Raw genomic sequence first — 25,572 nt, 5'->3', positions numbered from 1 at the left:
AAGCCCAGAGAGGACCGCGGCCCTGCGGAAATGCCCGTTGCTACCAAGGACTCTCGAGGGCCCCGGTGGCAAGCCCCAGGCCACCTGAGATCACCTGCGGTGAGCTCGCCTCGCCCTCCCGCAGCTTCGTGCGTTTGCTCCTCCCGGGTCCCTCGAGGTGGAGGTTGGCGTTTGTTCTTGTTCACGTAGTAGTCCTTTCCCCAGAGCCGTGACTTTGTAGGGCTTGTAATAAAGTATTATGCTTTTTATTTGCACAGTGGGTGTGGAGTTAAATAAACTAGAAGCAACTGCGGGGGGGGGGGGTTATTTTACATTTTTTTTAACTGGTGCATTCCAGTTGTACATAATGGGATTTCTTGTTACATATTCGTACATGTACACAGTATAACAATATTATTTGGCCAATATTACTCCCCAACACTTCTCCCCTTCTCTCCCATTTCCTCTGTTCTACTGATCTCCCTTTGATTTTCATGAGATTCCCCTGCCCCCCCACACTCCCCACTTTTTCCTTTTTCCTCTCTAGCTTCCATTCATGATGAGAGAAAACATATAGCCCATCACTTCCTTAATTTGGCTTATTTCACTTAACGTAAGGGCTTCGAGTTTCATCTATTTTCCTGCATTTCATTTTTTTTATGGCTCAATAAAACTTCATTATGTATGTGTGTATATGTGTGTGTGTGTGTGTGTGTATAGATATATATACATATATATCACATTTTCTTTATCCAGTCACCTATTGATGGACACCTAAGCTGGTTCCTTGGTTTGGCTATTATGAATAGTGCTGCTATAAACATGGGTATGCATGTATCATTATAGTATGATGACTTTAATTATTTAGGATAAATATCAAGGAGTGGCATAGCTGGATCATATGGTGTTTCCCTGCCTAAACTTTTAAGGAACCTCAATACCAATTTCCATATTGTACTAATTTACAATCCCACCATCAGTGTAAAGTGTTCCTTTTTCTGTACATAATATCTAGTATTTATTATTGCTTGTATTCTTGATGACTGCCATTCTAATTGGAGATTAAATCTCAGTATAATTTTTATTTGCATTTCCCTAATTACTAATGATGTTTGACATTTTTCATATATTTGTTGGCCATTTTTATTTCTTCTTTTGAAAAATGTCTAATTCATTTGCCCACTTATTAATTGGGGTTTTGTTTGGTTTGTTGTTACATTTTGGAGTTCTTTATATATTCTGGGTATTAAGCTTCTGTCAGAAGAGTAGTTAGTAAAAATTTCTGTGGATTCTTCACATTCCTAATTGTTTCATTTGCTGTGCAGAAACTTTTTAATTTGGTGCCTTCCCATTTATGAACCTCAGAATTATTTCCTGAGCCTTAGGGGTCCTACTGAGAAAGTCGTTGCTTATGCTTCTATGCTGGAGTGTTGACCCTACCTACATTTTCTTCTATTTCTGTATTTTCTGGTCTAATTCCTAGGACTCTGATCCATCCTGAGTTGATTTTTGGGCAGGGTAAGAGATAATGGTCTAGTTTCATTTTTCTACATATGGATAACCAGTTTTCCCAGCACCATTTGTTAAAAGGCTGTCTTTTCTCCAGTGTATGTTTTTGGCACATTTTTCAAGGATCAGATGACTGTAATTACGTGGGTTTGTCTATCTTCTCTTATGTACCATTGGTCTGTGTCTGTTTTTATGCCAGTACTGTGCCATTTTTGTTACTATAGCTCTGTAGTATAATTAAGGCAGCTACATTTTCAAGTCTAGCTTTCATGGATAGAGCTATGCAGAAATTTGAAGAGACAGCATATGTCCTCACCCATTCTGTGCCACTTAAATAGTGGGCATATTATGGGATGTGAATGAAACAAATTTAATTTAGCTTCTACTTGGGTGGTTGGTTCGTCTAACAATTCTTTCATGTAAGATGAAATGATGGCTTCTTCATTCTTTTGTTACTCCTGTGGACCTTGTCATTTAAAAAGTAACCAGTCAAGACAGGAGGGGATTAAAATGTGTTAAGGCACCATTTTTAATACATTTAATGAATGTATTGTAAGGAATCCATCTCATAAACATTATATTATTCTCTGGGAGAGAAATAAAATCTAACTTGGTGACAACTTGTCCTATATATGCTTGTGTTTCAAAAGTCTTGGTCATTAGAGTATGAAAATAAAGAAGGGTTTTTATTCAAACCAAGTCATTTACTGTTCATTTCATTGTGCACATAAAATATTTCAGAGGTCATGCAGTGGTGCTTGGGATTGTCCTTTGCTGGAAAAAGCCAATGTCTCCCTGGGTAGGAAGCCCTCATTAATAATTTGAACTAGCAGCACAAGGTTGATTCATCCCAAATTTCCCTAATTCATCTCCTCCCACTTTAAGACTGATGCAAATCAACAGATTACCAGCTAGCTACCAGGTTTCTCTAATCATTTCCTCCTAAAGGTAAAAGGAGTTTAAATTATGTCAAAATGGTCTTCAGGATGCTAGTCCATCATCTTATTACCGGTTTATGGAATTTTTTTTCCTTGCCCCAACAACTTGTCCTCGATTTACTGGGCCCTTTTGGAGTGTGTAGTAAAGAAACTCAGGTTCCATAACAGTCATTGTCCTAATAACATTATGCAATGAAGACACAGAATATCAACATTTCTCTCCTATTATGGTTATGATAATTGTACTGAATGGCTGCAAAGTACTCAGAACAGTATTTACCATGTGGAAAGCTCATGAATAGTGGTTATTGTATTATCACCATCTTCTTACGCTCACTGAAAGGAGTAACCTTTTTTTCCTTTTCCTCATTACCTACCAGTAATGCCATCAAGCCTTCAAGCCTTTGAGGCACATTCAAGATCCAAACTATAGCAGTACTTATTTCTAAATATAAATGTATGATTTTAGATTTTTAAAGCAATAGCTATATACAGTAAATGGTTAAGTACCTAGGATTGGAAAACAGGCTGCACTGGGTTCTAACCCTGGCTCCATTTTATTAACTGAGACATTTAACCTCTCACGGCTTCAAATTCTTCTCTGCAAAATGGGGACCCAATATACTCCAAAGAGTTTTTGAGATGGTAAATGTCAAACTCCTAAAACACCTCCTAGCCAACAGCAAGCTTTTAGTATGCTAGTTACTTTCAGCTACTGAAAATTACTTAGACCATTTCTCAAACTATGACCTCTGAACCAGCAGTATTAACATCACCTGAGAACTTGTCAGAAATGCATATTCCTCCACCTTAGACCTAGCATCAGAAACTGGGGGTGAGGGCCAGCAATATACTTTAACAAGTCCTTCAGTGATTCTGATGTACTCATATTTGAGAACCATGTAGCCTAGAGTCTTACCAAGATCTCATTCCTCTCAAAGAAGAAAACAAAAACAAAAAAAGTAAATCCATTTTATGAAAATAATTCAGATTGAGAACTAAAAGGTAACTGATGAGATAGCTTGATTCTTCCTATATTCAAATAGCCACTTTTATTGAATTTTGGAGCTTGTCACTCATTCTAGGAATGAAATATATGGAATAAAATTAAGTTCACATAATTCTAAAATTTAAATATTGGTGTTTTTAATGTTCACTAACATCCTTATTTTTTTCTTATAGAAAACAAAAAATTCTATAATTCTGATTCCTACACTTGAGAAAATGTGAGAGCAACAAAGAAATGTTTGTAAAGTTGTCTTCAAGGACATTTTGAAGGATGTTATGGATATTAAGTAAGTAAGTTTGAAGGGCTGGAGGTTTAGCTCAGGGGTAGAGTGTTTGCCAAGCATGTTTGAGGCCTGAGTTCAACTGTCCATCAGTCTGGCCAAAAAAAAAAGTAAACCTGAAGCAACAGGCTTTTTAGCCCCAGTCATTTTACAAGACTTGAATGAACACACTGTGGGGAATTTCTGTGAACTCTGAAAAATGCATCATAGTATATGTGGATGGATGGATTTTCACTCTACTCTCAAAAATTACTGAAGTCAAGATGGGCATGGTCATAGCTTGGAGGCTGAGGCAGGAAGATCGTGAGTTTAAAGCCACCTCAGCAACTTAGCAAGTAACAACTCGGCAAGACCCTGTCTCTAAATAAAATATTTTTTAAAGGGTTGGGGATGTGGCTCAGTGGTTAAACACTTTTGGGCCCATCCCTGGTACCAAAACAAAACAAAACAAAAAAAGCAGTTACTGAAGTCAGTTCACTAAACAATTGTTTTTATACAAAGATCCCATCATCTTCACTGTTAGCCATTATCCCTGTTTTGTAACAGGATAAAATTACCATTGTGCATCACACCTCCTGATAATCTTGTATTTCAATAAATAAGGGCAGAAATAGCCACTTTTTCGATTTAGAGAGAATTTGTTATAAGTTAACAAAACAAATAATTTTTATTAGTATAACTAGTCTAGACAAATCCTTCTTTAAAGGATGACTGATAGCCAGGCACAGTGGCACACGCCTGTAATCCCAGCACCATGGGAGGCTGGGGCAGGAAGATTGCAAGTTCAAAGCCAGCCTCAGTAATTTAGTGAGGCTCTAAGCAACTCAGTGAGACCCTGTCTCTAAATAAAATATTTTAAAAAGGTGGGGAACATGGCTCAGACTTAGGCAAAAAAAAAAGTCTGCTGCATATGTGTTTAATTTGTTCTTGCTCTTATTTATCTTAATTCTGTCTTCACTGCAGCTTCTCTATGCTCAGTTTTCTCCATCTATGAAACTAATAGTTTTATTTGTCCCTGGGAAAAGTATATATAAATATTTTAAAGTGATAAACATTATTTCGAGGCAATATATTTAGTTACTTAAACTTATCAATATTATATTTTTTTTACAAAGAGTTGCTCAAAGTTGGTTGGGTTTTTTTTTTTTTGTTTTTTTTTTTGGCTTGCCTTTTTATGAATTTAGTCTGTGAATGGGAAATATAGCAACCCTGAAATATAAATATATGCCCTGGATACAACATTTAAGTTGAAAACAGGAGACACTTATGTTTAGCTTAATACACACACACACACACACACACACACACACACACAAATACACAAAAATAATTATAGATATGTACATATACATAGATTAATATACATACATTTTTCCATCTTTGTCTACTGGGATGTCAAGAGGCAGTGATGCCCTAATAGCAACAAGCACATCCAGTGCCCAGATCTTGGTTTCTTCCATCCAGACTAACCATATCCAATTCTGCTTAGCTAGCAAGATGGGGCACATTCAGTATGGTACAGCCATAGGCCCAGATCTTGGTTTTGAAATACTAACAAAAGCAATGAGGTTCCTTAGAGAAGGGCTGATTCTAGGGCTAGGGCAGGAATATACAAGATGAGCCCAGCGCATCTTGTAGTGCCAGAAAGTAAGGCAGTGCTAAAAAATGGATAGGTCTGTCAAAAGGACATAACAGTCAACCTAACACAATTCCCAATAACCAAGGTGGAACAACTGAGCAACAAAATATCACCCAAAGTATAGAATAAATACATGAGTCCATACTGATACACATAATTGAGTAAATAAACAAACTGAAAAAGGAGACAAACCTTTCCTATAGAATTCCAAGTACTACATTCAGATGCTCCCCCTTCTAGGCGACTGAACATAATCCTGCCCACCCCCTATGGGACTTGCCTAAAGGACTGGACTTAGTGACTGACTCCCAAGGAACAGAAGTATCAGTAACATAACAGTGGAGAAACCCAAAAGACACTTACCTAAGACCTTACCTAAATGTCCCAAGCTAATACAAAAAGTTGGTAGCATGTAACTCCTGATAGGGTGCAATGTGAAGGACACTTCACCTCTGTAGTATTCTTCCTAAAAATCCATAGCCCCAGGCTAAACATGAGGAAAATACCATATAAACTCAAAGGGAGGGGTGCACCACAACACACCTGACCAGTATTCCTTAAATCTGTCAAGGTTATGCAAAACAAGAAAAGACTGAGGAACCATCACAGACCAGAAGCTAATTTGGCATCGTGACTCATGCCTAATGTAATGTGATATCCTAGATTGGACCTGTAAAAGAAAAATTACATTAATAGGAAAATGCAATCTGAAGAATAAAGTTGAGTTAATAGTAATTACCAGTGTTGGTTGGCCTTTGACAAATGTTTGGTTACAGAAAATGTTAACAATAGGAAGAACCCAGGGAGGGCTATAGAGGAACTCTTAAATTATCTTTGCAACTTTTCTTTAAATCTAAAATTATTCAAGATACATTTATTTTTTAAAAATCTGTACATACAAAGCTGTTTCTATTATTTTTTGTGTATTTTATGACCATGAACTAAATAGCTTATAGATACTTTGAATTGATTCTTTTGAGAAAGTCAGTGTTGTTAAGAAAATTCACTAATTCATTAAAAGCTTAAAGCTACTTGTTCAACTACTTCAATAACAAATACTGATAAATATTAAAAAGAAAAAGCTGGGCATGGTGGTGCACACCTGTATTTCCTGCTATTTGGGAGGCTAAAGCAGGATGATCATGAGCTTGAGGTCAGCCTGGGCAATTTAGCAAGACCCTGTCTCAAACAAACAAACAAATACACAAAGGAGCTGGGGACAGAGCTCAGTGACAGAGCACTTGCCTAGCATATGTGAAGTGTTGGGTTCAATCCCCAGTACTTAAGGGGAAAAAAAAAGTTAAAAAGTGATCATGGCTGGCAAAACTGTACCTTCCACAAAACTTTGAAATAAAGTATCAACCAAGGGTTCCAAACACTCAAATTGAAGCCCAATTTGCTCATTTAGCCACAGGGCGTACACCTGCCTTATTTAATAGAGAACACGTTTTTTAGCAGAATGACTGCCGCCATCTCAAGTTTGGGAAGATATTAGGTTTCCAGCAATAACACATATTCAAAGTTAGGAATGTGGCCTTTCTCCAAAACATAATTTTCCTTCTGCCCAAGAAGTTCTGTCTACAATGACTTAAAGGGAACATCTCTGTGCTATCCTTTTCTGACTTCCTAACCAATTTATTTTTAGCAAATTTGGCCACAAGTTACCCAAAGAATATACATGGCTTGGGGTCCTGGGCTAGGGAAAGTCAACAGGCAATGGTAAGCAAAGGGCAGTATCCAAACATAGCGGAGCATTCCATGGAGTCAAAAAGTTCTCAACACAGACATAGCCAGACATGGTGACCCACACATGTAATCCCAACAACTTGGGAGCGTGAGGCTGGAGGAACACAAGTTTCAGATGAACCTTAGCAATTCTGCTAGACCTTGTCTCAAAATAAAAACAAAAAACATTCCAGGACATTTTTAGAAGCAGCTGAGGTTTTCTAAGATTTGCTTTTAAATGTCTCTTAATTTTCAATGTAAATAGGAGATCTATAAAAGGCAATTCTTTGCATCTTGCCTTTTCTATTCCTTTTGACTCCACAATTAAAGAATTAAAGAAAAAAAATATGGAGAATAATTGTTTTATTAAGACCACAGTTTGTAGAAGTTATAGTCTTTTAAAAATATTCCAGAGTCTACTATGAGGAAAAAGAAGTAGGTAATAAACACTGAAACATAACAGCATATAGTGCTCTGGTGTATTATGCTAAACAACTTTTCATTTGTTTCATTAAATCCATCTTTTCTCCAGTTCCGGCAAGGGTTACAGTAAAAGATGACATTTGTTGTAAGAGTGGTTGATTAAATGGGAATGGCTGTGCTTCTGAACCTTGCTCACATTACCTTCTGGGCATTAAGGAATACTTAGATATTCTGGGTTTCTTCCTAAGAGGTTACCAGCTGATAGTTCTAATTTTATAAGAGAAATGGGGAAATACTCTACTTGTAACTGGCTTGACTCATTGATATTATGTGTCATTAAAATAGAGAAAGAATAAGGTCAGTTCCTTCCAGGAATAAATGTGTACTTAAAATGGCATGATAAACAATCCTTTAAATGAAGATTTCCCCATATTTCCAAATAAGATAATGTTTAATAGATCTTATAATTAATTTTACATTTGATCTCTTTTTTTTTGTAAATGTAGTTGTGTACTCTTCATTTCAAAACTTTTCCCTTAACACATACCTGTTTTTGAGATTGAGCAAGAGTTTGTCCACCAAGGCCCAAGGCAGCAATGTCCAGGAAGACAGCTGAGAAGGCAGGCACACCTTCTGTTCCACCTCCCCCACTTTTTTTAACTTTGAGGTTTTAACGTTAAAATATAGTCTTGTAAGGTCTTAAACTGACCCTTTCACAAAAATAAGGCAGCTTATGCTGTGAAAACATTAGATTTTTTTGGCAAAGGTTATATTCTTCCATCCTTGTTTGCCACCAAATGTCAGAATCTTCTTTAAAGATCAGTTTTTTCTTCATAACGACACCAACATGCAGCTCGTTGGCTGTCGAGGTATGGTTTACAGCCTAGATGGATAACACTGTCAAACAAGAGCTCCACTGTTGTTTCACATGCTGCAAAGGAGGAAATTGGGATTACTGTCAGGCAATTGCAAAGCATCGATCTTTTCATCTGTTACCTGTTAAAGCACATTCCTAGTGCACACTCCAAACAACTTAGGGGAAAGTCACCTTGACCCTCTCACACTGTACTAGCAGACTTCAGTTTTAGTCTCTTTTCCATGTCTTTTTCTTTCTTTCTTCTTCTTCTCCTTCTTTTTTTTTTTTTTTTTTTTTGGCATTTAACTGTTCAAACTGATTTTTTTATACTAGACAGGTAATGAACTTGAACTTCACTAAAACACTGCTCAGTTAATTAAGGGTAAATTCCTTTTTACCCTTGAAATATAATCACTAGTAGAGATGTGTGATAGCTCCTAAATTTGCTTTTCAAGGAAAAGATTTTTTTTCTTTTAATTTTAGTGCTGCGGATCAAACTCAGGGCATGCACCCATGCTAAGCACACACTCTACCTCTGAACTACCCCAGCCCTAGAAAGATATATTAGGTGCAGAAGAGATAAAGTTTAAAAATGGAAACTTCAAAACATGTCATTATGACCAGTGGCTTCTAAAAAATGATCACACATCACTGAAGAAGCTAAAGTACACCTGTAATCCCAGTCTCAGGAAGTTGAGACAGGAGGATTATGAGTTCGAGGGCAGCCTGGACAATTTAGCAAAACCCTGTCTCAAAATAAAAAACTAAAAAGGGCCAGGGGTATAGCTTGGTGGTACAGCACTCCTGGATTCAATCCCCAGTATCAAAATAACAACAAAACAAAAGATGTTTAAAGTATATGGAACCCAGCCTCTTTCTTTGACTAATACCAAATTTAGCCTAGTGGTCAGTGGACACAGGAATCAAAAGTGTTTCTGCCTTAGAATTTTTTAATTTCTTTAAGGTTAAAAAAATATATATATATATATATATTTAAATATATATATATATAAAGGGTAATGGAAGTCAGGCACTGTGGGCATATTCCTATAATGTCAGGATGATCACAAAAATAATGGCCAGCCTGGGCATCTTAGCAAGATTCTATCTCAAAAAAAAAAAAAAAAAAAAAAAAAAAAAAAAAAACCAACAAAAAAAAACTAAGTGGGATGGGGGTGTAGCTCAATGATAGAATGCCCCTAGATTCAATCCTCAGTACCACCACCAGCAAAAAAAAAAAAAAGAGGTAACTGATTTACTTTTCTTATTTAAGAAACCTGAAACATCCAAATGAGAGCATTTCAACATGTTACATTTGTAGAGTTGTGGCACAAAATGGCTTTGGTGTTCGAATACTTTCAGTTTCAAATATTCATGGTACAGAAGAATTTTTTTATTAAAATCTTAACACTTTATTTTTAAAGTTCTTCAAAAGATTGTGTAACTAAGGAGCACAATCAACCCAGAAACTATAAAGGCTAGACTATTAAGGAGACTGAGAAAACTGATTTTATCATTTAGCCACATTCCTATGTTCTTCTTAGAGAACAGGAAATGCACCTGGCTATGCCTCATCTCTGCATTAGTTTACCTGAGCCCAAAGCATGCAAGGGGACAGAAATGGTGAATTCAAGCTTCCCCTAGAACAGAAATTACATACTGTACAGTTATTAAGATTTAGGGAATACTCTAATAGACAGAAAACAAGTCTCAGTCTTTTTTTCTAAAAGTCTAACTTGGGATAACCTACTTCTTTCTGAACTTTAGTTCTCTTCCTTGAAAAATAGAGATAACACCACCTCCTTATTTGGATTTTTATATCAAATGGAAACATGAGTGAAGTATCCAGCACAGTATCTTAAGGTAAGTGATTAAAAATATTAGATTCCTTTCCTGCCCCATCTCATTGCCCTTGCTCTTCTGATTTCAGTGTATAGCACATTCTTTGGCTTGACAGGAGAGAAATCTCGTACCTACTACTATTACTTGAACAGTGATTTACATTTCCACAAATATTTGAGGTTGCCGTTATGACAACTCTATGAGGTAGGTGTGTATTCATTCTCTTTATTTCATAAATGAGGACACCAAAGCACCTTTTCCCCTTTGCTGATTTTCCTTTGCATCCCTTCACCATAATAAATCACAGTGGTGACTATGACTAAGTGAGGGGTCCTGTGAATCCTCCTGGCATATCCCTGAACCTAGGGGTGGTTTGGGGGATCCTCCCAACAGAGATACAGAAGAAGACACAGGTAAGACTCAAATCTTCTAGAATGTCCTACTCCAAAATCAGTGTCCTGCACTCTCAAATTCACTAGTGAATCTGAATGTTTGTGTTCCTCTAAAAATGTTTATGTTGAAATTCTAATCTCCAAGATGATGAATTAGGTGATGAGGCCTTTGGTAGATGAATACGTCATGAGGGTGGAGCCCCTACAAATGGCATAACTCCCCTTAAAAAAGAGGCCCCAGAGAGCTGCCTAATCCTTTTCACTATGTGATGACACTGCTAGAAGGTGCCCTCTAGGAACTAGGGAGTGGGCCCTCACCAGACAACGAATCTGCCAGTGCCTTGATCTTGTACTTCTCAGCCTCTCGAACTATGAAAAATGAATCTCTATTGTCTGTAAACTACTGGGTCTACTGTAGTTTGTTACAGCAGCCTCAATGGACTGCAGGACAACTCGATTCAGGGTTTCAGTTTAGGCTCTGATCATTCAGAGAGCATATTCCAGGGCACAAGGTAGACAAATTCTTCTCTCTTTCTGCCTCAGACACCCTCCTCCAAGTTTTCCTAGCACTTTTTACTTCTGTGATTATATTACGCTCATCCCCAACCCACCAGAACATCCTTACCCTGAACGTGCTGAGTTAGTCCTAGTGTTTTTTGCACATCTCGACAGATCTTGGAGAGACAATACTGGAATTCCTCATCACAGTCATTCTTGCTCTTGCCACAGGTCTCATAGCACCGGTCATGTTGGTTACAGCACTTTGTCAGGGAAGGGATGCCAATGTTAAGCTGCAAGAGGCATTGAGATGGATTACTATTAACAAAATGCATTTCCTCCCCTGAAGTACCACATTCAAATAGGCTTAACAGAAGTAAATGACAATGACTGCTGTGTACATAACTCCCAAATCCATTTCTGCTTACCAATGTGTCCCATGTAACAAACCTGCCCATTACTTTTACCCAGACCCACCTGCGAGACTATGTCTCAGCTATGTCTCGCTGCTCCCTATTCTTCAATGTTAGAATACTCAGTTACCCACCAGCAACAAACACAACTTCTTACTGTCCATAACATAAAGCATAATTTTGAAAGAAAAAGATAAGATCAAAGATGTTAAAGGATTACTACAGGAGCTAGGTAAATTTGAATTTTGAGTGTTTTCTTCCTTCTGACAAATAAAATAGGCTTTTTGTGAAATGTCACAGAAAATTTTAAATGCCTACAACTCAAACTTTTTTTTTGGTTGTTTCCTAAGATTTAGGTATTTATCCATTTCCTTCAAATACCACTACTTTGAATTTACAATTCTTTTTATTTTAAATAATTCACAAAACTTTTATGTATAGGAATCATTCTCATAAACATTTTTTCCCATAATTACGGGCTCAGGTCCAGTCTCCCCAACAACTGCCACTTAGTCTTGTTTTTATATAGAATACATGCTTTATTTATATTTTCCCCATGTATTACTTTTGTACTTTAAACTTTAAAATCGTGTTTGTAACATTAGAAAATATAATTTAAATGATAATAATGTAAATAAGATAATTTTACCCCATTTAGTTTTCCTAGGAGTTAATGTTTTGCCAAAAGAGCATAATAAACCTAATCAACAGGCAAAATTATTTGAGCCTGAGAACACACAAAGTCTTATCAAAAGTATTATAAAAACTACCAGACATAAAAGTTACCAAATATAAAAACAATACTTACATGAACACCAAACAGCGGAGAGCCACATCCATTTGGAGGGGAGGGTTTATAACCATAGCGTGGAAAAGGCTTAGATCCTATAAAATATAAATGGAATCATAATTAATTTTCAAATATAACAGAAAATATATACTTGAAAAGGTCTGCAATGTACTTAGTCTTGGAAATATTTAATATTTAATTGGATGCTGACATAAGTGATTATGTCTTGATTTTGATAAACACTAAGAATACTAATTTACTGTTATATTTCCTGTGGTGAAGAATGTGGAACATATACAAAGGTGCACATATATACATAGACACATACAAAGCAGTTCAAAAAAACAATTAGTATTTGTAAACTCATGCTGTACAAAATATACAAAAACTTATCCTGGACTTCTGGAGATTTCAAAGGTACATGCCAGGTTGGGTCCATATGTACAAAAGATAAAGTCAGCCTATTTTCCTATGCATTTCAACACTTGAATTATTTAGAGAAATAAAATAACAATGATAATTACTATGGTCTGCACATGAGGTATCCTCCAAAAGTTCCTGTGTTGATTCAGGACTATTCAGAGGTAAAATGAGGAGTGTGAGAGCTGTAACTGGATCAGGCCACCCTAGTTGAATGGACTGAATGGTAACTGTAAGCAGGTGGGGCTTGTGTGGAGGAGACAGATCACTCAGGGGTGTGCCCTGGAAGAGTTCATCTTCTCTGCAGCCCCTTTCCCCTCATCCCTTCTCTCTTGGTTCCCTTGCTTCCATGAATGGAGCAGTGCTCCTCCACTCCGCTTTCTGCCATGATGTGCTGCCTCATCTTGCACCCAGAGCAATGGAGTCAGTCTATGGACTGAGATCTCGGAAATCATGAGCCTCAAATTAAACTTTCCCTCCTCTAAGTTGTTCTTATTGGGAATTTTGGTCACAGTGACAAATAATCTTTCAAACAACTGGGGCTAATATTAATCTTCATTGTGAAAATGAAATATACCCAGTTATTTCAGAAGTTAAGAAATGGTGCAGTTTCCAAATATCACTTTGTGTTAGCTTTTCATCACTGTGACCACAGTATCCAACAAGAACAAGTTAGAGGAAGAAAAGTTTATTTGGGGCTTAGGGTTTCAATGGTCAGCTGACTCCATTGCTCTAGGCCCAAGGTGAGACAGAACATCATGGCAGAAGGGTGCAGCAGAGGAAAGCTCAGCATAGTGGCCAGGAAGGAAGAAAGGAAGGAAGGAAGGAGGGAGGGAGGGAGGGAGGGAGGGGAGAGGGGGGGACACATGAGAGAGAGGAGACAGGAACAGGTTATAATCCCCAAGGGCACACCCCCATTGACCTGCTTCCTCCAGTCATATTCCACCCAATTCTCCATTCATATTATTAATCCATGAAATGGATTAATCTACTGAGGAGGTTCCAGCTGTCATGATATAATCATATCACCTGTGAATATCCCTGTACTGCCTAAAACATTACCTTTTCAGGGGAAACCTCATATCCAAAGCATAACATACTTCAAAGTTGTATACTTAGGAGACTCATAAAGTATTCTAACTAACTTTATTTCAAATAGCATTCATTGCTAGGAAACTTAAATAAAGAGAAGATTACCCTCTAAAAGTAAAGCAAGGAGGGATGAAGCAACTTTTTCAATAATTAGCCATCAAAATAAGTAACTCACTCAAAGTAATGATTGAAAATGGTTTGGTTGCTAAGAAGTTTCATGCTCAGTTGAGATGACCAAGAAGCCTAAAGAGAGTACAACCTCATGAAGAAACATAGCTACAGCCTGTCCCACCCATTTTGAAGGAACAATGTGTACAAAAGGGAACGATTAAGATTAAGTCTAGAAAAGGGAGGCTGATGATGGAACTGGGGTCTTGTTTTTCCAGCCCCATCCAAGAAGGGGTTGTTTCTGGACCCTAAGAAGATGAAAGCTATCACAGATGAGTCATGATCCTTCAACTCTTATTTCCTGAGTTTAGTCCTTCATTCCTAAGAAAACTATTCATGATTTGGCTTCCCACTCACAAGGGTTTACATAAGGGAATATACTAATCACTTGGATGTCTGATGGGCCTCTAAAGATGTCCCCCTGACATTCACCACAAAACTATTCCATCTAGTTCCCTCTTCTCAGTTAAGAGCAACTCCATACTTCCAGATGCTTACAGCAAAAATCTTAGCCATTCTTGATTCTATTTTCTTTTACCCCACATTCAACATACTGTTGGCTGTACCTTCAGTTGGATCTAACTACTTTTCATCAATTTCACCAATGCCATCCTGTTCCAGGCCATCATATATTGTTGCCATAATCTTGTGACTTTGATCCCCCCCACCCCATAGCTATGCCCATCTGTTTTAGCCAGCTTTTTCACTGCTATGACTAAATGATGTCACCAGCACAATTATAGAGGAGGAAAGGTTTGAGAGCTCACTGTTTCAGAGGTCTTAGTCCACAGAAGGCCAGCTCCATTCCTTGGGGTTCCAGGTGAGGCAGAACATCATGGCAGAAGAGCATGGCAGAGGGAAGCAGCTTGCATCATCAGGAAGCAGAGAGAGTCTCCACTCTCCAGATACAAAATATATACCCCATAGCTACACCCCAATCTCCTCCAACCATACCCTACCACTTCAATTAATCCCATCAGGGATTAATTCACTGATTAGGTTAAAACTCTTAGAACCTAATCATTTCTCCTCTAAACCTTCCTGCATTGACTCACATGTGAGCTTTTGGGGGGTCGCCTCACATCCAAACCCTAACACCATCCATGTTCCAATCTTAGCACTGAATCCGAGTCATCCCACTAAATTATACATTAGGTCAAGTCTTTCTTCTACTCAAAATCCCTCCAGTGGCTTCTCATCCTATTTAGAATGAAAACCAAAGCCTATAAAACCTTAAAGACTCTATATAATCTGGCCTTCTATGACTTTTGACCACATCTCCTTACTTCTCTCTTTCCATTCTATCACATTTGATCCTTTGCTGTTTCATAGACACTCCTGCCTCTAGACATTTGAACCTGCTATTCCCTATATGAACACTCTTCCTCCTAATACTGGCAACCTGCTCCTTCATTGCTACAGTCTCCAATGGTAGTACCCCTGCCAAACTCATATATGTCAAAACCTAATCACCAATGTGATGGTATTAGGAAGTGGGATCACTAGAAGATGAGTAACTCATGAATGGAATTAGTCCTATTTTAAGAGGCCCAAGAACTGCCTTGCTCCTTCCCCCATGTCAGGACACGGCAAGAAGATTCCATTCTATAAATCAGAAAGTGGTGTCTTTCACAAGACATTGAAACTGTGAGTATCTTGGTGTTATACTTTCCAACATCCAGAACTGTGAGGAACATGTTTCTGTTGTTCATAAGACACATATCTGATGGCATTTTCTTACAGTAGCCCAAACACACTAAGATATTTACATTCTCTGCAATACCTTTCCTGACCATATTATTTGTAACACATATGACCTCATCTACTTGCTTCATTTATTATGTTTCTCCATAGTAAAATGAAAACCCCTGGAGGGTAGGATTTTTTTTTTCTTCTTGTTTTGTATGTCCATTGCCTGGCCAGCGACTGGCATGTGACTAGGTTCTCATATTGTTGGTGAATGAATAATGAGCAAACTTGGAAGACTAATTCCCATGGGCAATTATAATACACATTTACAATGAAAAAGTTGGTGCTGCTGTTTACCCTTCAGTATCTGTATCTTTTGAGTTTGTTGAGCATTCATTGGCCTTCATGACTGTCTACTTCTAGCTTGTCACATCTTTTAAAATGTGGCATCCCAGCAGGACACAGTGGCTCATGCCTATAACTCCCAGCAGCTCAGGAGGCTGAAGCAGGAGGATAGGGAGTTCAAAGCCAGGCTCAGCAAAAGTGAGGTGCTAAGCAACTCAGTGAGACCCTGTCTCTAAATACAAAATAGGGCTGGGGATATGGCTCAGTGGTCGAGTGCCCCTGAGTTCAATCCCTGGAACCCACCCCCAAAAACTGTGGCACCCTAAACTAAACATCATTAGGTATGATGGGCCTATCACATCCCCTGGCTTTTTATTTATTTATTTTGCATTTCTGGAGATTAAACCCAGGGTACTCTGCAGGTGCTCTATGAGTGAGCTATATCCCTAGCATCCCCTTCCCCTTTTTTTGAAACTAAATTGCCCAGGTTGGCCTTAAACTTGTCATCCTCTTGTCTCAGCCTCCAAAGTCTCTGGGATTGTAAGCATACGCCACACACCCAGTTCCTATTACCCTTTTGACCCAATTAAAAAAAAAAAAACTCATATTAATACAGCTTAATACAGCAAGACAACATATATTTCAGCGGTGCTTCAGAACTAACATGCATCAGAAGAGTAGGAACAAAAAAACTAATTCTTTCTAAAATTAACTTTTTAAAATCTACTGCTAGAGACTCAGTCCTTTAGCAATTTAACTTCTGAGTCTAAATACAAAATAGCCCATTAGTCCATTAATCCATTATTTGCAAAAATAGACTGATCCATTCACAAGGGCAGAGCCCTAATCATCTCTTAAAGGTTCCACCTTTTAATACTGCATCTCATAATGGGAAATAAATTTCAACATGAGTTTTGGAGGTGACAAACCATATTCAAATCATAATTGAGAGGCTGTCATATTCTTAGGGAACAATTTCTAGTTCCTCAAACATTAGCAGAAAGCTCTCTCTTGTCAGGGGTTTTAACAATCAACTATCTAAAATGTTTAAACTTTTCTAGAGACACACATTAAGCAATGAGTCACTGTGAATCTGAGGAGTACAATAAACATCCAGCATGTTCAGAAAGTCTGGGAACAGAAAAAAATAAGATGTTTACTATTTATATTTCTCAGGTTCAAAATTAAACTTAATGCTTCAAATTTAGAACTATTTACCTAAAAAGGTGTCTGGAGGCTGAGGGGGAAAAAAAATGTATTGAGCTTATTGAATGAAAGTGATCCTGCTTTGCCTATGTGTTTAACTTTTTAGACACCTTGTAAGTTACCCCTCCACCTACCACTTTACAGATCTCTGGCACCTCTTCCTTTCTGTGAGATGAAGATTATTATCCTCAGAAAACCATACTAGCCTAAAGTTTTTGAAGGCACTCTCAAGTGTCTACTTCCCCCCAACACTTTTTGTTTTTTAAAACCAGGAAGATATTTCCCCCAATGTTCACCAACAGCAGTACTTCTACATTTTCTTCCCTTTGTATTTTATCTAAAGCCATACGCTTTTCTTCTATTTCAATTCTATAAAAACAGTTCACATTTTGATGAGGTGTAATGATAGTAATGATATACGCTGTATTAACACATATAGACATGGTCTCATTTTGTATACATAGTTCTCATTTTAAGTATGAGAATGGCCAGAAGCAAATGAAAGCCAGGAAAAACAAGCAAACAAACACACCCACTCTAAAGGAAAAGTGACAGAGATATACAGAGTATCAACAGGTGAAAACAAATATGGAAGCTGAGAGTTTAGGAGGTTGTTAACTCAGACGGGAGTGTTTACAACTGTTCAGAGGAAAAATGATAAAACTGGGTAACAAAGGTTTAATATCTACTGATTTGCAACATTAGATAGTAACACTGTTGTGGTTTGGACATGAGTGTTACCCAAACGTTCGGACTGTGAACTGATAGTGGGTCAATCCTTTCAATGGACTAATAATTTGAAAAGCACTTTACTGGATGGTAACTATAGGCAAGCAGGGTGTGGCTGGAGGAGGTAAGTCCCTGGGGACATGCCTTTGGGAGTTACCTTTTGTCCCTGGCATCTTATTTGCTCTCTCTTCTTCCTGGCTGCTAAGAGTAGAGCAGCTTTCTTCCACCACAATCTTCCACCACAAGCTTCTGCCTCACGTTGGGCTCAGAGCAAGGGAGCCAGCAAACTATGGACTAAACCTCTGAAATCAAAATACACTTTTCCTCTTCTAAGTTGTTCTTGTCAAGGATTTTGGTCACAGTGACAAAAAGCTGAATAACACTAACGCTACAAAATAAATGATGGTAAAAGTGGTTCCCTAGTACAAGCAGCAAAAAGGGCATGTGTGTTTGGTTTGGGCTTTCTTTGGAAGCATCCTGCCTTCCAGAGCTCACCCCATTTAAAATAACATCCCCTCCCTTTCATATCCACTTTACATACAGGGGTTGGCTTTATTTTTCCTTCAGGCATTTATCAACCAAATTAACATAACAGTTTCTATGAGGACTGGCACTTTTGTCTTGCTCACCTAGAAAATGCCCAGCATATAATGAGCACCTAAGAAATCACTTAATTAAAAAAATGGGAAATATCCTTTGCTGAAATTAAAATATTCTTTATCCATAGCAAAAAACAAAATTGCTAGTTTCCTGAAACATTTTCAATTGTTTTGAGTTAAAGTTCTAAATTCACCTTCATGTTGAAACAATTATTTCTGAACAAGTTTATATTATGTGTTAAAGATTAAGTTGATTCAGATAAAATTATAAATATATTAATTTAATTTTAAATGTTGTGTAAGTGGTGTTATAAACTGCTGAACACTTAAAAATTTAGCATTTCTACTGATGCCAGCTTTTACACAAAAAATAACAGAAGAAAGGAAATTAGAACCAAACTAACACCACAAAGTACCAGAACCACTATCCCCTAAGCTTTATAAGAAGATACATAAAGCTAAGGAAAAAGGGAGATAGGAGAAGGAATTAAAAAGACACAAACCAAAGCTATTGGTACAACTGCATGGAGAAGACTTCATTAATTTCACTTTTTGACTTATGCAGTAGCTTCTTTTCTGGATGTTTTATCATGCATATAAACAGTTCAAATCTAAATATTTACATGGTCAGAGACAACATTAGTTCTTTTCTATATACTTTTTCCTAAATTTAACATAAATACCTACAAACAGATCAACTTTTTTCACCTGAAAGGATATGAAGCTGATCAGAAGCACAAGGGGAAGGCAGCTGGGTCACATAAACATCTTGCCACTGTTTTGTAGGAAGCATAACGGCAGAATCCCAACCTGCATTCCCAAACACTGGAGACTTTAAATTCATGATCATTAATCTCCATACGGTCAGTATACCTCCTTGTTTTTCTAGTCCATTCACTTCTCTATTTTTCTCAAATCTCCAACATCTTTGTTCCCATCATATCAGCTGATGACCTTGAACATCTACCCACCTGACGCCTGCGCCCACGCCTTCCACCTTCATTCCTATTCACCGGGATCTGCTCTCTGTTCTTGGCCCACCCCTCTATGTACTAGAGCCCATACCTCTCACTTACCCAAGAATAGACTGCAATAATTCTCTCTCTTTCAACAGTGTTTTTACTTTCTACTCATTTCCAAAAGCACACAAATACTCTATTATCTTTCCTACAGCCCAAAGTATTCTTTTCATTTCAGCTAATGGCAACTCTGTCCTAGTTAATCAGGCCCAAAATTTTGGTATCTTTTTTTTTTTTTTTCCTACCCTACTCACACCCTACTTCCAAGTGTCAGCGAATTCTACCTTGAAAATATGTACAAAATCCAACTGCTCCTCATTGCCTCTATTGCTACCAACATAGACAAAACCACCCACCTTTTATCTAGATTCCTGCATGCATTATCCAGTTTCTCTCTGGCTCCCCACCCCTCTTGACCCTTTTAATTTTCAATAAAGTAGCCAGAGGGATCCTGTTAAAAAGTACACACCTGAGAGGAGAGGAAGGTGAAGTGGGAGGTGAGAGTGGGGATGGGATTTGAAATCAAATTCCTTGGATGTGTACTTTTGTCAAAATGAACCCAAACACTATGTATAATTATAATGCTCTAATAAAAAAATTAATTGAGATGGAAAAAAAGTAGAGCAAGCCGAGGGAGGAAGGAGGAGAGGGAAAGGAAGGTACTATGGAATGAGATTGATCAAAGTATGTGCATATACAAATATGGCATAATGAATTCCACTATTATGTGTGATTATAATGCACCAATAAAAATCACATCCATAAGAAAATGAAAATGATTCCTGAGGGGAGGGTAAAATGAAACGAACAAAAAACATACCTGCCTATAATCCCAGCACCAGGGGAAGCTGAGGCAGAAGGATCCAAGTGTTCAAGGCCAGCCTGGGCAACCTACTGAGACCCTGTCTCAAGAAACAAACAACAACAAAACAAAACAAAGAACAAAAAAAAAAAAAAAAAAAAGTGGATGGGGGATGCAGCTCAGTGGTACAAACTGAGTGATTCAAGACCCCTGACTTCAATCCTCTGTATTGCAAAAAATGTGTGTGTATGTGTGTGTATCTCACTTAATGAAAAAATGACTTATTCGTATTTAAAAAGCTTTTTATAAAACAATTTTGTTTTCTATTTTCCAAGGGAAACTGAAATTTTTTTCTTCCTCAGATCTTCTCAGGTATCAGGGAGAAAAAAATTAAGAAAGGATGCTAGCTAAATTTGTGCCCCTAAATAACTTCACTTAACTCTCAATATAGTCTTTTTCTCACCCCAAAGGTGGATGGCCAAAAGTAATGGAGCAAGTCTCCATAATGCCACTCCCTCAGGTAAAGCAAACACTACTGAATGCAACAAATCTGTGCACTTTAATCTGACTACCATCCCCCTGCTGTTAACTCCCTTCATCCTGCTTTTATTCCTTAAAGCTTCCTTGATCACTTTATTTCAACTGAAAACCATCCCTAGCTTTGGGATTTGTCTTTGGTTCTGATTTGGTCATGTGACAAACTAGGAAAGGTTGAATCATTGTTCCAGGAAAATCTCTCAAGTAACAGCAATTAAAAGAAGAATTTTCATTAAGTTGGAATTATCAGTACAGTGGCTCTGAATCACATCCACTGAAAAGACATTACTTACTAACAGACAAAAGGACCTTAATCTCTATATTGTTTCTTTTGCTGAGAAGGAGCTTTTTAGTTTGAATGCATGGCATTTATTGATTCTTGATTTTATTTCTTGCATTTTAGGACTCTTGGTAAGGAAGTCAGGTCCTAAGCCAACATGATGAAGATTTGAGCCTGCTTTTTCTTCTATTAGGCACAGCATCTCTGGTCTAATTCCAAGATCCTCAATCCACTTTGAGTTGTTTTGTGGAGGGTGAGAGATGGGGATTTAATTTCACTTTGCTACATATGGATTTCCAGTTTTCCCAGCACCATTTGTTGAAGAGGCTATCTTTTCTCCAGTGTATGTTTTTGGTGCCTCTGTCTAGTACGAGATAACAGTATTCATGTGGGTTTGTCTCTGTGTCCTCTATTCTATACCATTGGTCTACATGTCTATTTTGGTGCCAGTACCATGTCGTTTTTGTTACTATAGCTCTGAGAAAATCTTTACCACACACACATCAGATAGAGGATATATAAAGAACTTAAAAAACTTAACACCAAAAAAAAAAAACAAAAACAAAAAAAAAAACAAATAACCTACTCAATAATGGGCTAAGGAACTGAACAGACACTTCACAGAAGATAGACAATTGATCAACAAATATATGAAAAAATGTTCAACATCTCTAGCAGTTAGAGAAACACAAATCAAAACTACTCTAAGATTTCATCTCACTCCAGTCAGAATGACAATTATCAAGAATACAAGCAACAATAACTGTTGGTAAGAATGTGGGGAAAATGGTATACTCATTCATTGCTGGTGGGAATGCAAATTGGTGCAACTACTATGGAAAGCAATTTGGAGATTCCTCAGAAAACTTGGAATGGAACCACCATTTGACTCAGCTATCCCACTCCTTGTCCTATACCCAAAGGACTTAAAATCAGCATACTAAAGTGACACAGCAACATCAATGTTCATAGCTGCTCAATTCACAATAGTCAGATTGTGGAACCAACGTATATGCCCTTCAATAGATGAATAGACAAAGAAACTGTGGTAAATATATACAATGAAATATTACTCAACCTTGAAGAAGAATAAAATTATGGCATTTGCATGTAAATGGATGGAATTAGAGAATATCATGCTAAGCGAAGTAAGCCAAAACCAAAAGCCAAATGTTTTCTCCGATAAGTGGATGCTGAACCATAATGGGGGTGGGGTCAAGAGAAGAATGAAGGAACTCTGGATTGGGCAGAGGGGAGTGGGGCAGGGGAGAGAGTATAGGGATGGGAAAGATGGTGGAATGATATGAGCATTATTACCCCATATACTGGTATGAATGCACAAATGGTGTGACTGCATCATGTACAACCAGAGAAATGAAAAGTTGTGCTCCATTTGTGTACAATGAATCAAAATGTACTCTGTTGTCACGTACAACTAATTAGAACGAATACAAAAATTAATAAAAAGAAAAAAAGACCTTACTCTAAACTCCACATGGCAAATTTTGTGAGGCTGGTGGAAGATGAAAACAGTGAAGAAAAAAGGAAGAGTAAGACAATTTTTAAAATAGGAATAGTATCCATTCCACTTCAGAGATATTTTAAATGTAACTAAATTCTACTACTCTGTACTGCTTGCTAAGTTTATGAAGACTACCCTTTCAGGTCTTCCCTATCTCTGTAAATGGCAACTGTGTACTTCCTTTGGATGGAGTCAAAACCTTCAGAGTTATCTGTGACTGGTCTTTCTGGGTTCCTTTGCACTTGCTGTTCCCTCTGCCTGGAATGCTCTTTCTTCAGATTATCACAATGTCACCATGTACACTTTCCTAATTCTTCTAAAATATTCTCTCATCAGTGAGAGCTTTCCTGAACATCCTGTTAAAAGTGAACTGCTCCCAACTTTGCCCCTGCTGTCTTCTGAGACTTACTGTTCTCAAAATAGTGGCATAATACAGGCCTGCACAGTCCATATTTGGCTCATTTCACTTGTCAGTTTTCTGATGGTCTCTCCCCTGTATAGACAGGGAGCTTGTCTGTTTTGTTCACTGCTCAATTTCCAATTAATATAGTTGGGACTCTATTTGTGTACTGAGTAGAAATGACTACGTAAAATTATAACTTTTGCTTCAAGAAAGGCTATCATTTAATCTTCAAATTCACTTACTCATTCCAGTAAGCTCTACAAGAACAAAAACATCCTTCCTGATGCATACATTTAGGCATAATTTTTACAATCAATAAAACATGTCTCAGTATTCGTTTAGTACTTTAACACATATAAGATACAGTTCATTCTTTATCTTTATTAACATAAACCTAGAAATTATTTGAAGAATTACAGGCAGCACATGGCATCGCAGATTTTCTTTAAGTTCGTCTATATATACAATCTGGTTTCACCATTAGAGTCATGGAGTTTCCTATTATTTTCAGATAACAGCATTAACTAGACCCACATCTTGTGCTATCTTGACATTCTGAATTTCCGAACAGAAGTCCCAGTACTGCGGCTGGAGTTGTAGCTCAGTGGTATAGCACTTGCCTAGCATGTGTGAGGTCCTGGGTTCAATACTGAGCACCACATATAAATAAATAAAATAAAATAGAGATCCATTGACAATTAAAAATACTTTTAAAAAGAAGCCCCAGTACTTACATGAACTACTAAAATATTTAAACATTCAAAAAAGTCAAGTGATGAAAATAAAAAAAAACTCAGACTGAAATGAATTTATAATTATCCACATTGCCACAAAAAAGTCCTGCTTCAAACAATTAAATTTTTTTAAAAGAAATAAGTGAAAAATTATACTAATATTGACCAACACTTAGGAGGGATCACTGATATCCAAAGAAAGAGAGCTGCCAAAGTTTTACTAAACTATTTTCTAGAAGTTATCAGAACTCTCTCTTGACAACTGAATACACCAGAAATCTGTTCAAAGGTCACAATTTATTTTCTGCAGCTTTGCAGAAAAAAATATAAATTGTTTAATACCAACTCTCAAAAAAGTGAATATGGCATGATTTTAAAAATTCTCGGTTAGCTTTGCCTGTTCGACTGACTCATGTATCAGCGCAAAAATATAGAGCTAAAATCAGTCTGTCCCACCCAGTTCCCAGGATTCATACGTCAGTAAGTTCTTAGGCAATTTTGTGCAATAGCCAGGAAAGGAAAAAAAAATGTCAATGAAGGAACAGAGTACACAGGAACAGGACGCACTCCCACGACCTCTTTTCTATTCTAACAATAGTGGTGAGAACTTGTATTCAGGTTACTCAGTTTCAAAAATGGCAAGATTCTAGCAGTGGTTAATTTTTTCCACAGCCAAAGGACTCCGTCAAGGTCTGCCATGTATCTGTCACTCTCGCACTTCCACGACCTCGCTCACCCCAATTCCCCTGGAAGCACGCGCCTCGCTGGCCATGGGGACCCTCTCACCGTCACTGCACTTGTACTGGCAGAGCCCGTCCTCGCCTCCCAGGAGGTCCAGGGCGGCGTTCAGGTACGTGTCTATCTTGTGAATGCCGTTCCGGATGGTCTTCAGGGTGGCCCTCCAGTCGGTGGTCTGATCCTGCTCCTGGCACCTGACAGCGGCGGCCAGCAGAAGCAGGAAGACAAGCGCGGACCGCGAGAGCAAGGCCATCCGCGCAGTGCAGGGCCGCGCCCAGCCCCACCAGTCCGCGGAGCCCTGCGGGAGCCCTGCGTGAGCCCTAGGCAGCGGCGCGGGCTCCGGGCTCGGCGGCGGCGGGCTTCATGCCCACGCCTCCCTCGCGGCTGGCTGGCTCCCGCCGCCTTTGCACAGCTGCCGCGAGGAGGCGGCGCGGTCGCGTAGACACGCAGCTCCGCTCGCCAGCTCCGGGCCCGAGGCCTCACGTGCGCGCCTGCGCCGGAGCGTGGCGCGTCAGAGGCGCGAGAGCGCGCGGCGGCGGCCTCCGCGCCCACGTGGTCGCCTCAGCGCGCTCCCGAAGCCCTCCGCCCGGGCTCTTGTGAGAACTACCCGAGTGGGCCTTAAATACTGTGCCCGGGCCTCTCCCCAGAAAGTAGTAAATTACACTGGTCTGGGATAGCAACGGACCTTACATTTTTTTAAAAAAGCCCTCCAGGTTGGATGTACCGTGTGGTCACACCGTGTGGTGGCCACTGTGGGGAATGACCCCCACAGACTAGCCTGGACTCTCGGGGTTCTGCTCCGCCTCCTCATAAGACAGAATTTTCAGGGTGCGGACAACTTGGGAGAAATGAAATTCCGTGCCCTCTTGCAGAGAGTGCTGCCAGGGTCCAGTGAAGTTTTGGGGAGTGCGGTTGTCACCTGGCAAAGCCTGGCTTTGCCTCCCTAGGTCCTCATCCCGACCTCCTGACCGCCGTGCCCGCAGTTGGAGGAGCTGA

The 25,572-nt window shown here is 38.6% G+C and overlaps 1 protein-coding gene across 1 annotated transcript; it reads right to left on the bottom strand.

Annotated features, from left to right (window-relative positions):
• Window positions 1-7,427: 7,427 nt before the first annotated feature.
• PLA2G12A (phospholipase A2 group XIIA) lies at window positions 7,428-25,071 on the bottom strand. Its single transcript, XM_079154291.1, has 4 exons — window positions 24,625-25,071; window positions 12,312-12,388; window positions 11,218-11,383; window positions 7,428-8,433 (listed from the first exon to the last, which is right to left on the bottom strand). The coding sequence occupies exons 1-4, from the start codon at window positions 24,827-24,829 to the stop codon at window positions 8,315-8,317; spliced, it is 567 nt and encodes a 188-aa protein (XP_079010417.1). The 5' UTR covers window positions 24,830-25,071; the 3' UTR covers window positions 7,428-8,314.
• Window positions 25,072-25,572: the final 501 nt, after the last annotated feature.

The sequence above is a fragment of the Sciurus vulgaris genome (genome assembly GCF_902686455.1).
Source record: "Sciurus vulgaris genome assembly, chromosome: 9".
Lineage (NCBI taxonomy): Eukaryota > Metazoa > Chordata > Mammalia > Rodentia > Sciuridae > Sciurus > Sciurus vulgaris.
Note: the sequence above shows the minus strand (reverse complement) of the source record. Positions and strands in the feature narration are given on the sequence as shown.

Excerpts from the sequence above, each read along its gene's own strand:
- PLA2G12A (XM_079154291.1), bottom strand. The coding sequence starts at position 24,829 with ATGGCCTTGCTCTCGCGGTCCGCGCTTGTCTTCCTGCTTCTGCTGGCC. Across the intron at positions 12,389-24,624 it reads CCAGTACAAGTGCAGTGACG|GATCTAAGCCTTTTCCACGC; the intron begins GTGAGAGGGTCC and ends TATATTTTATAG. Across the intron at positions 8,434-11,217 it reads ACTAACTCAGCACGTTCAGG|CATGTGAAACAACAGTGGAG; the intron begins GTAAGGATGTTC and ends CCTCCTTTGCAG.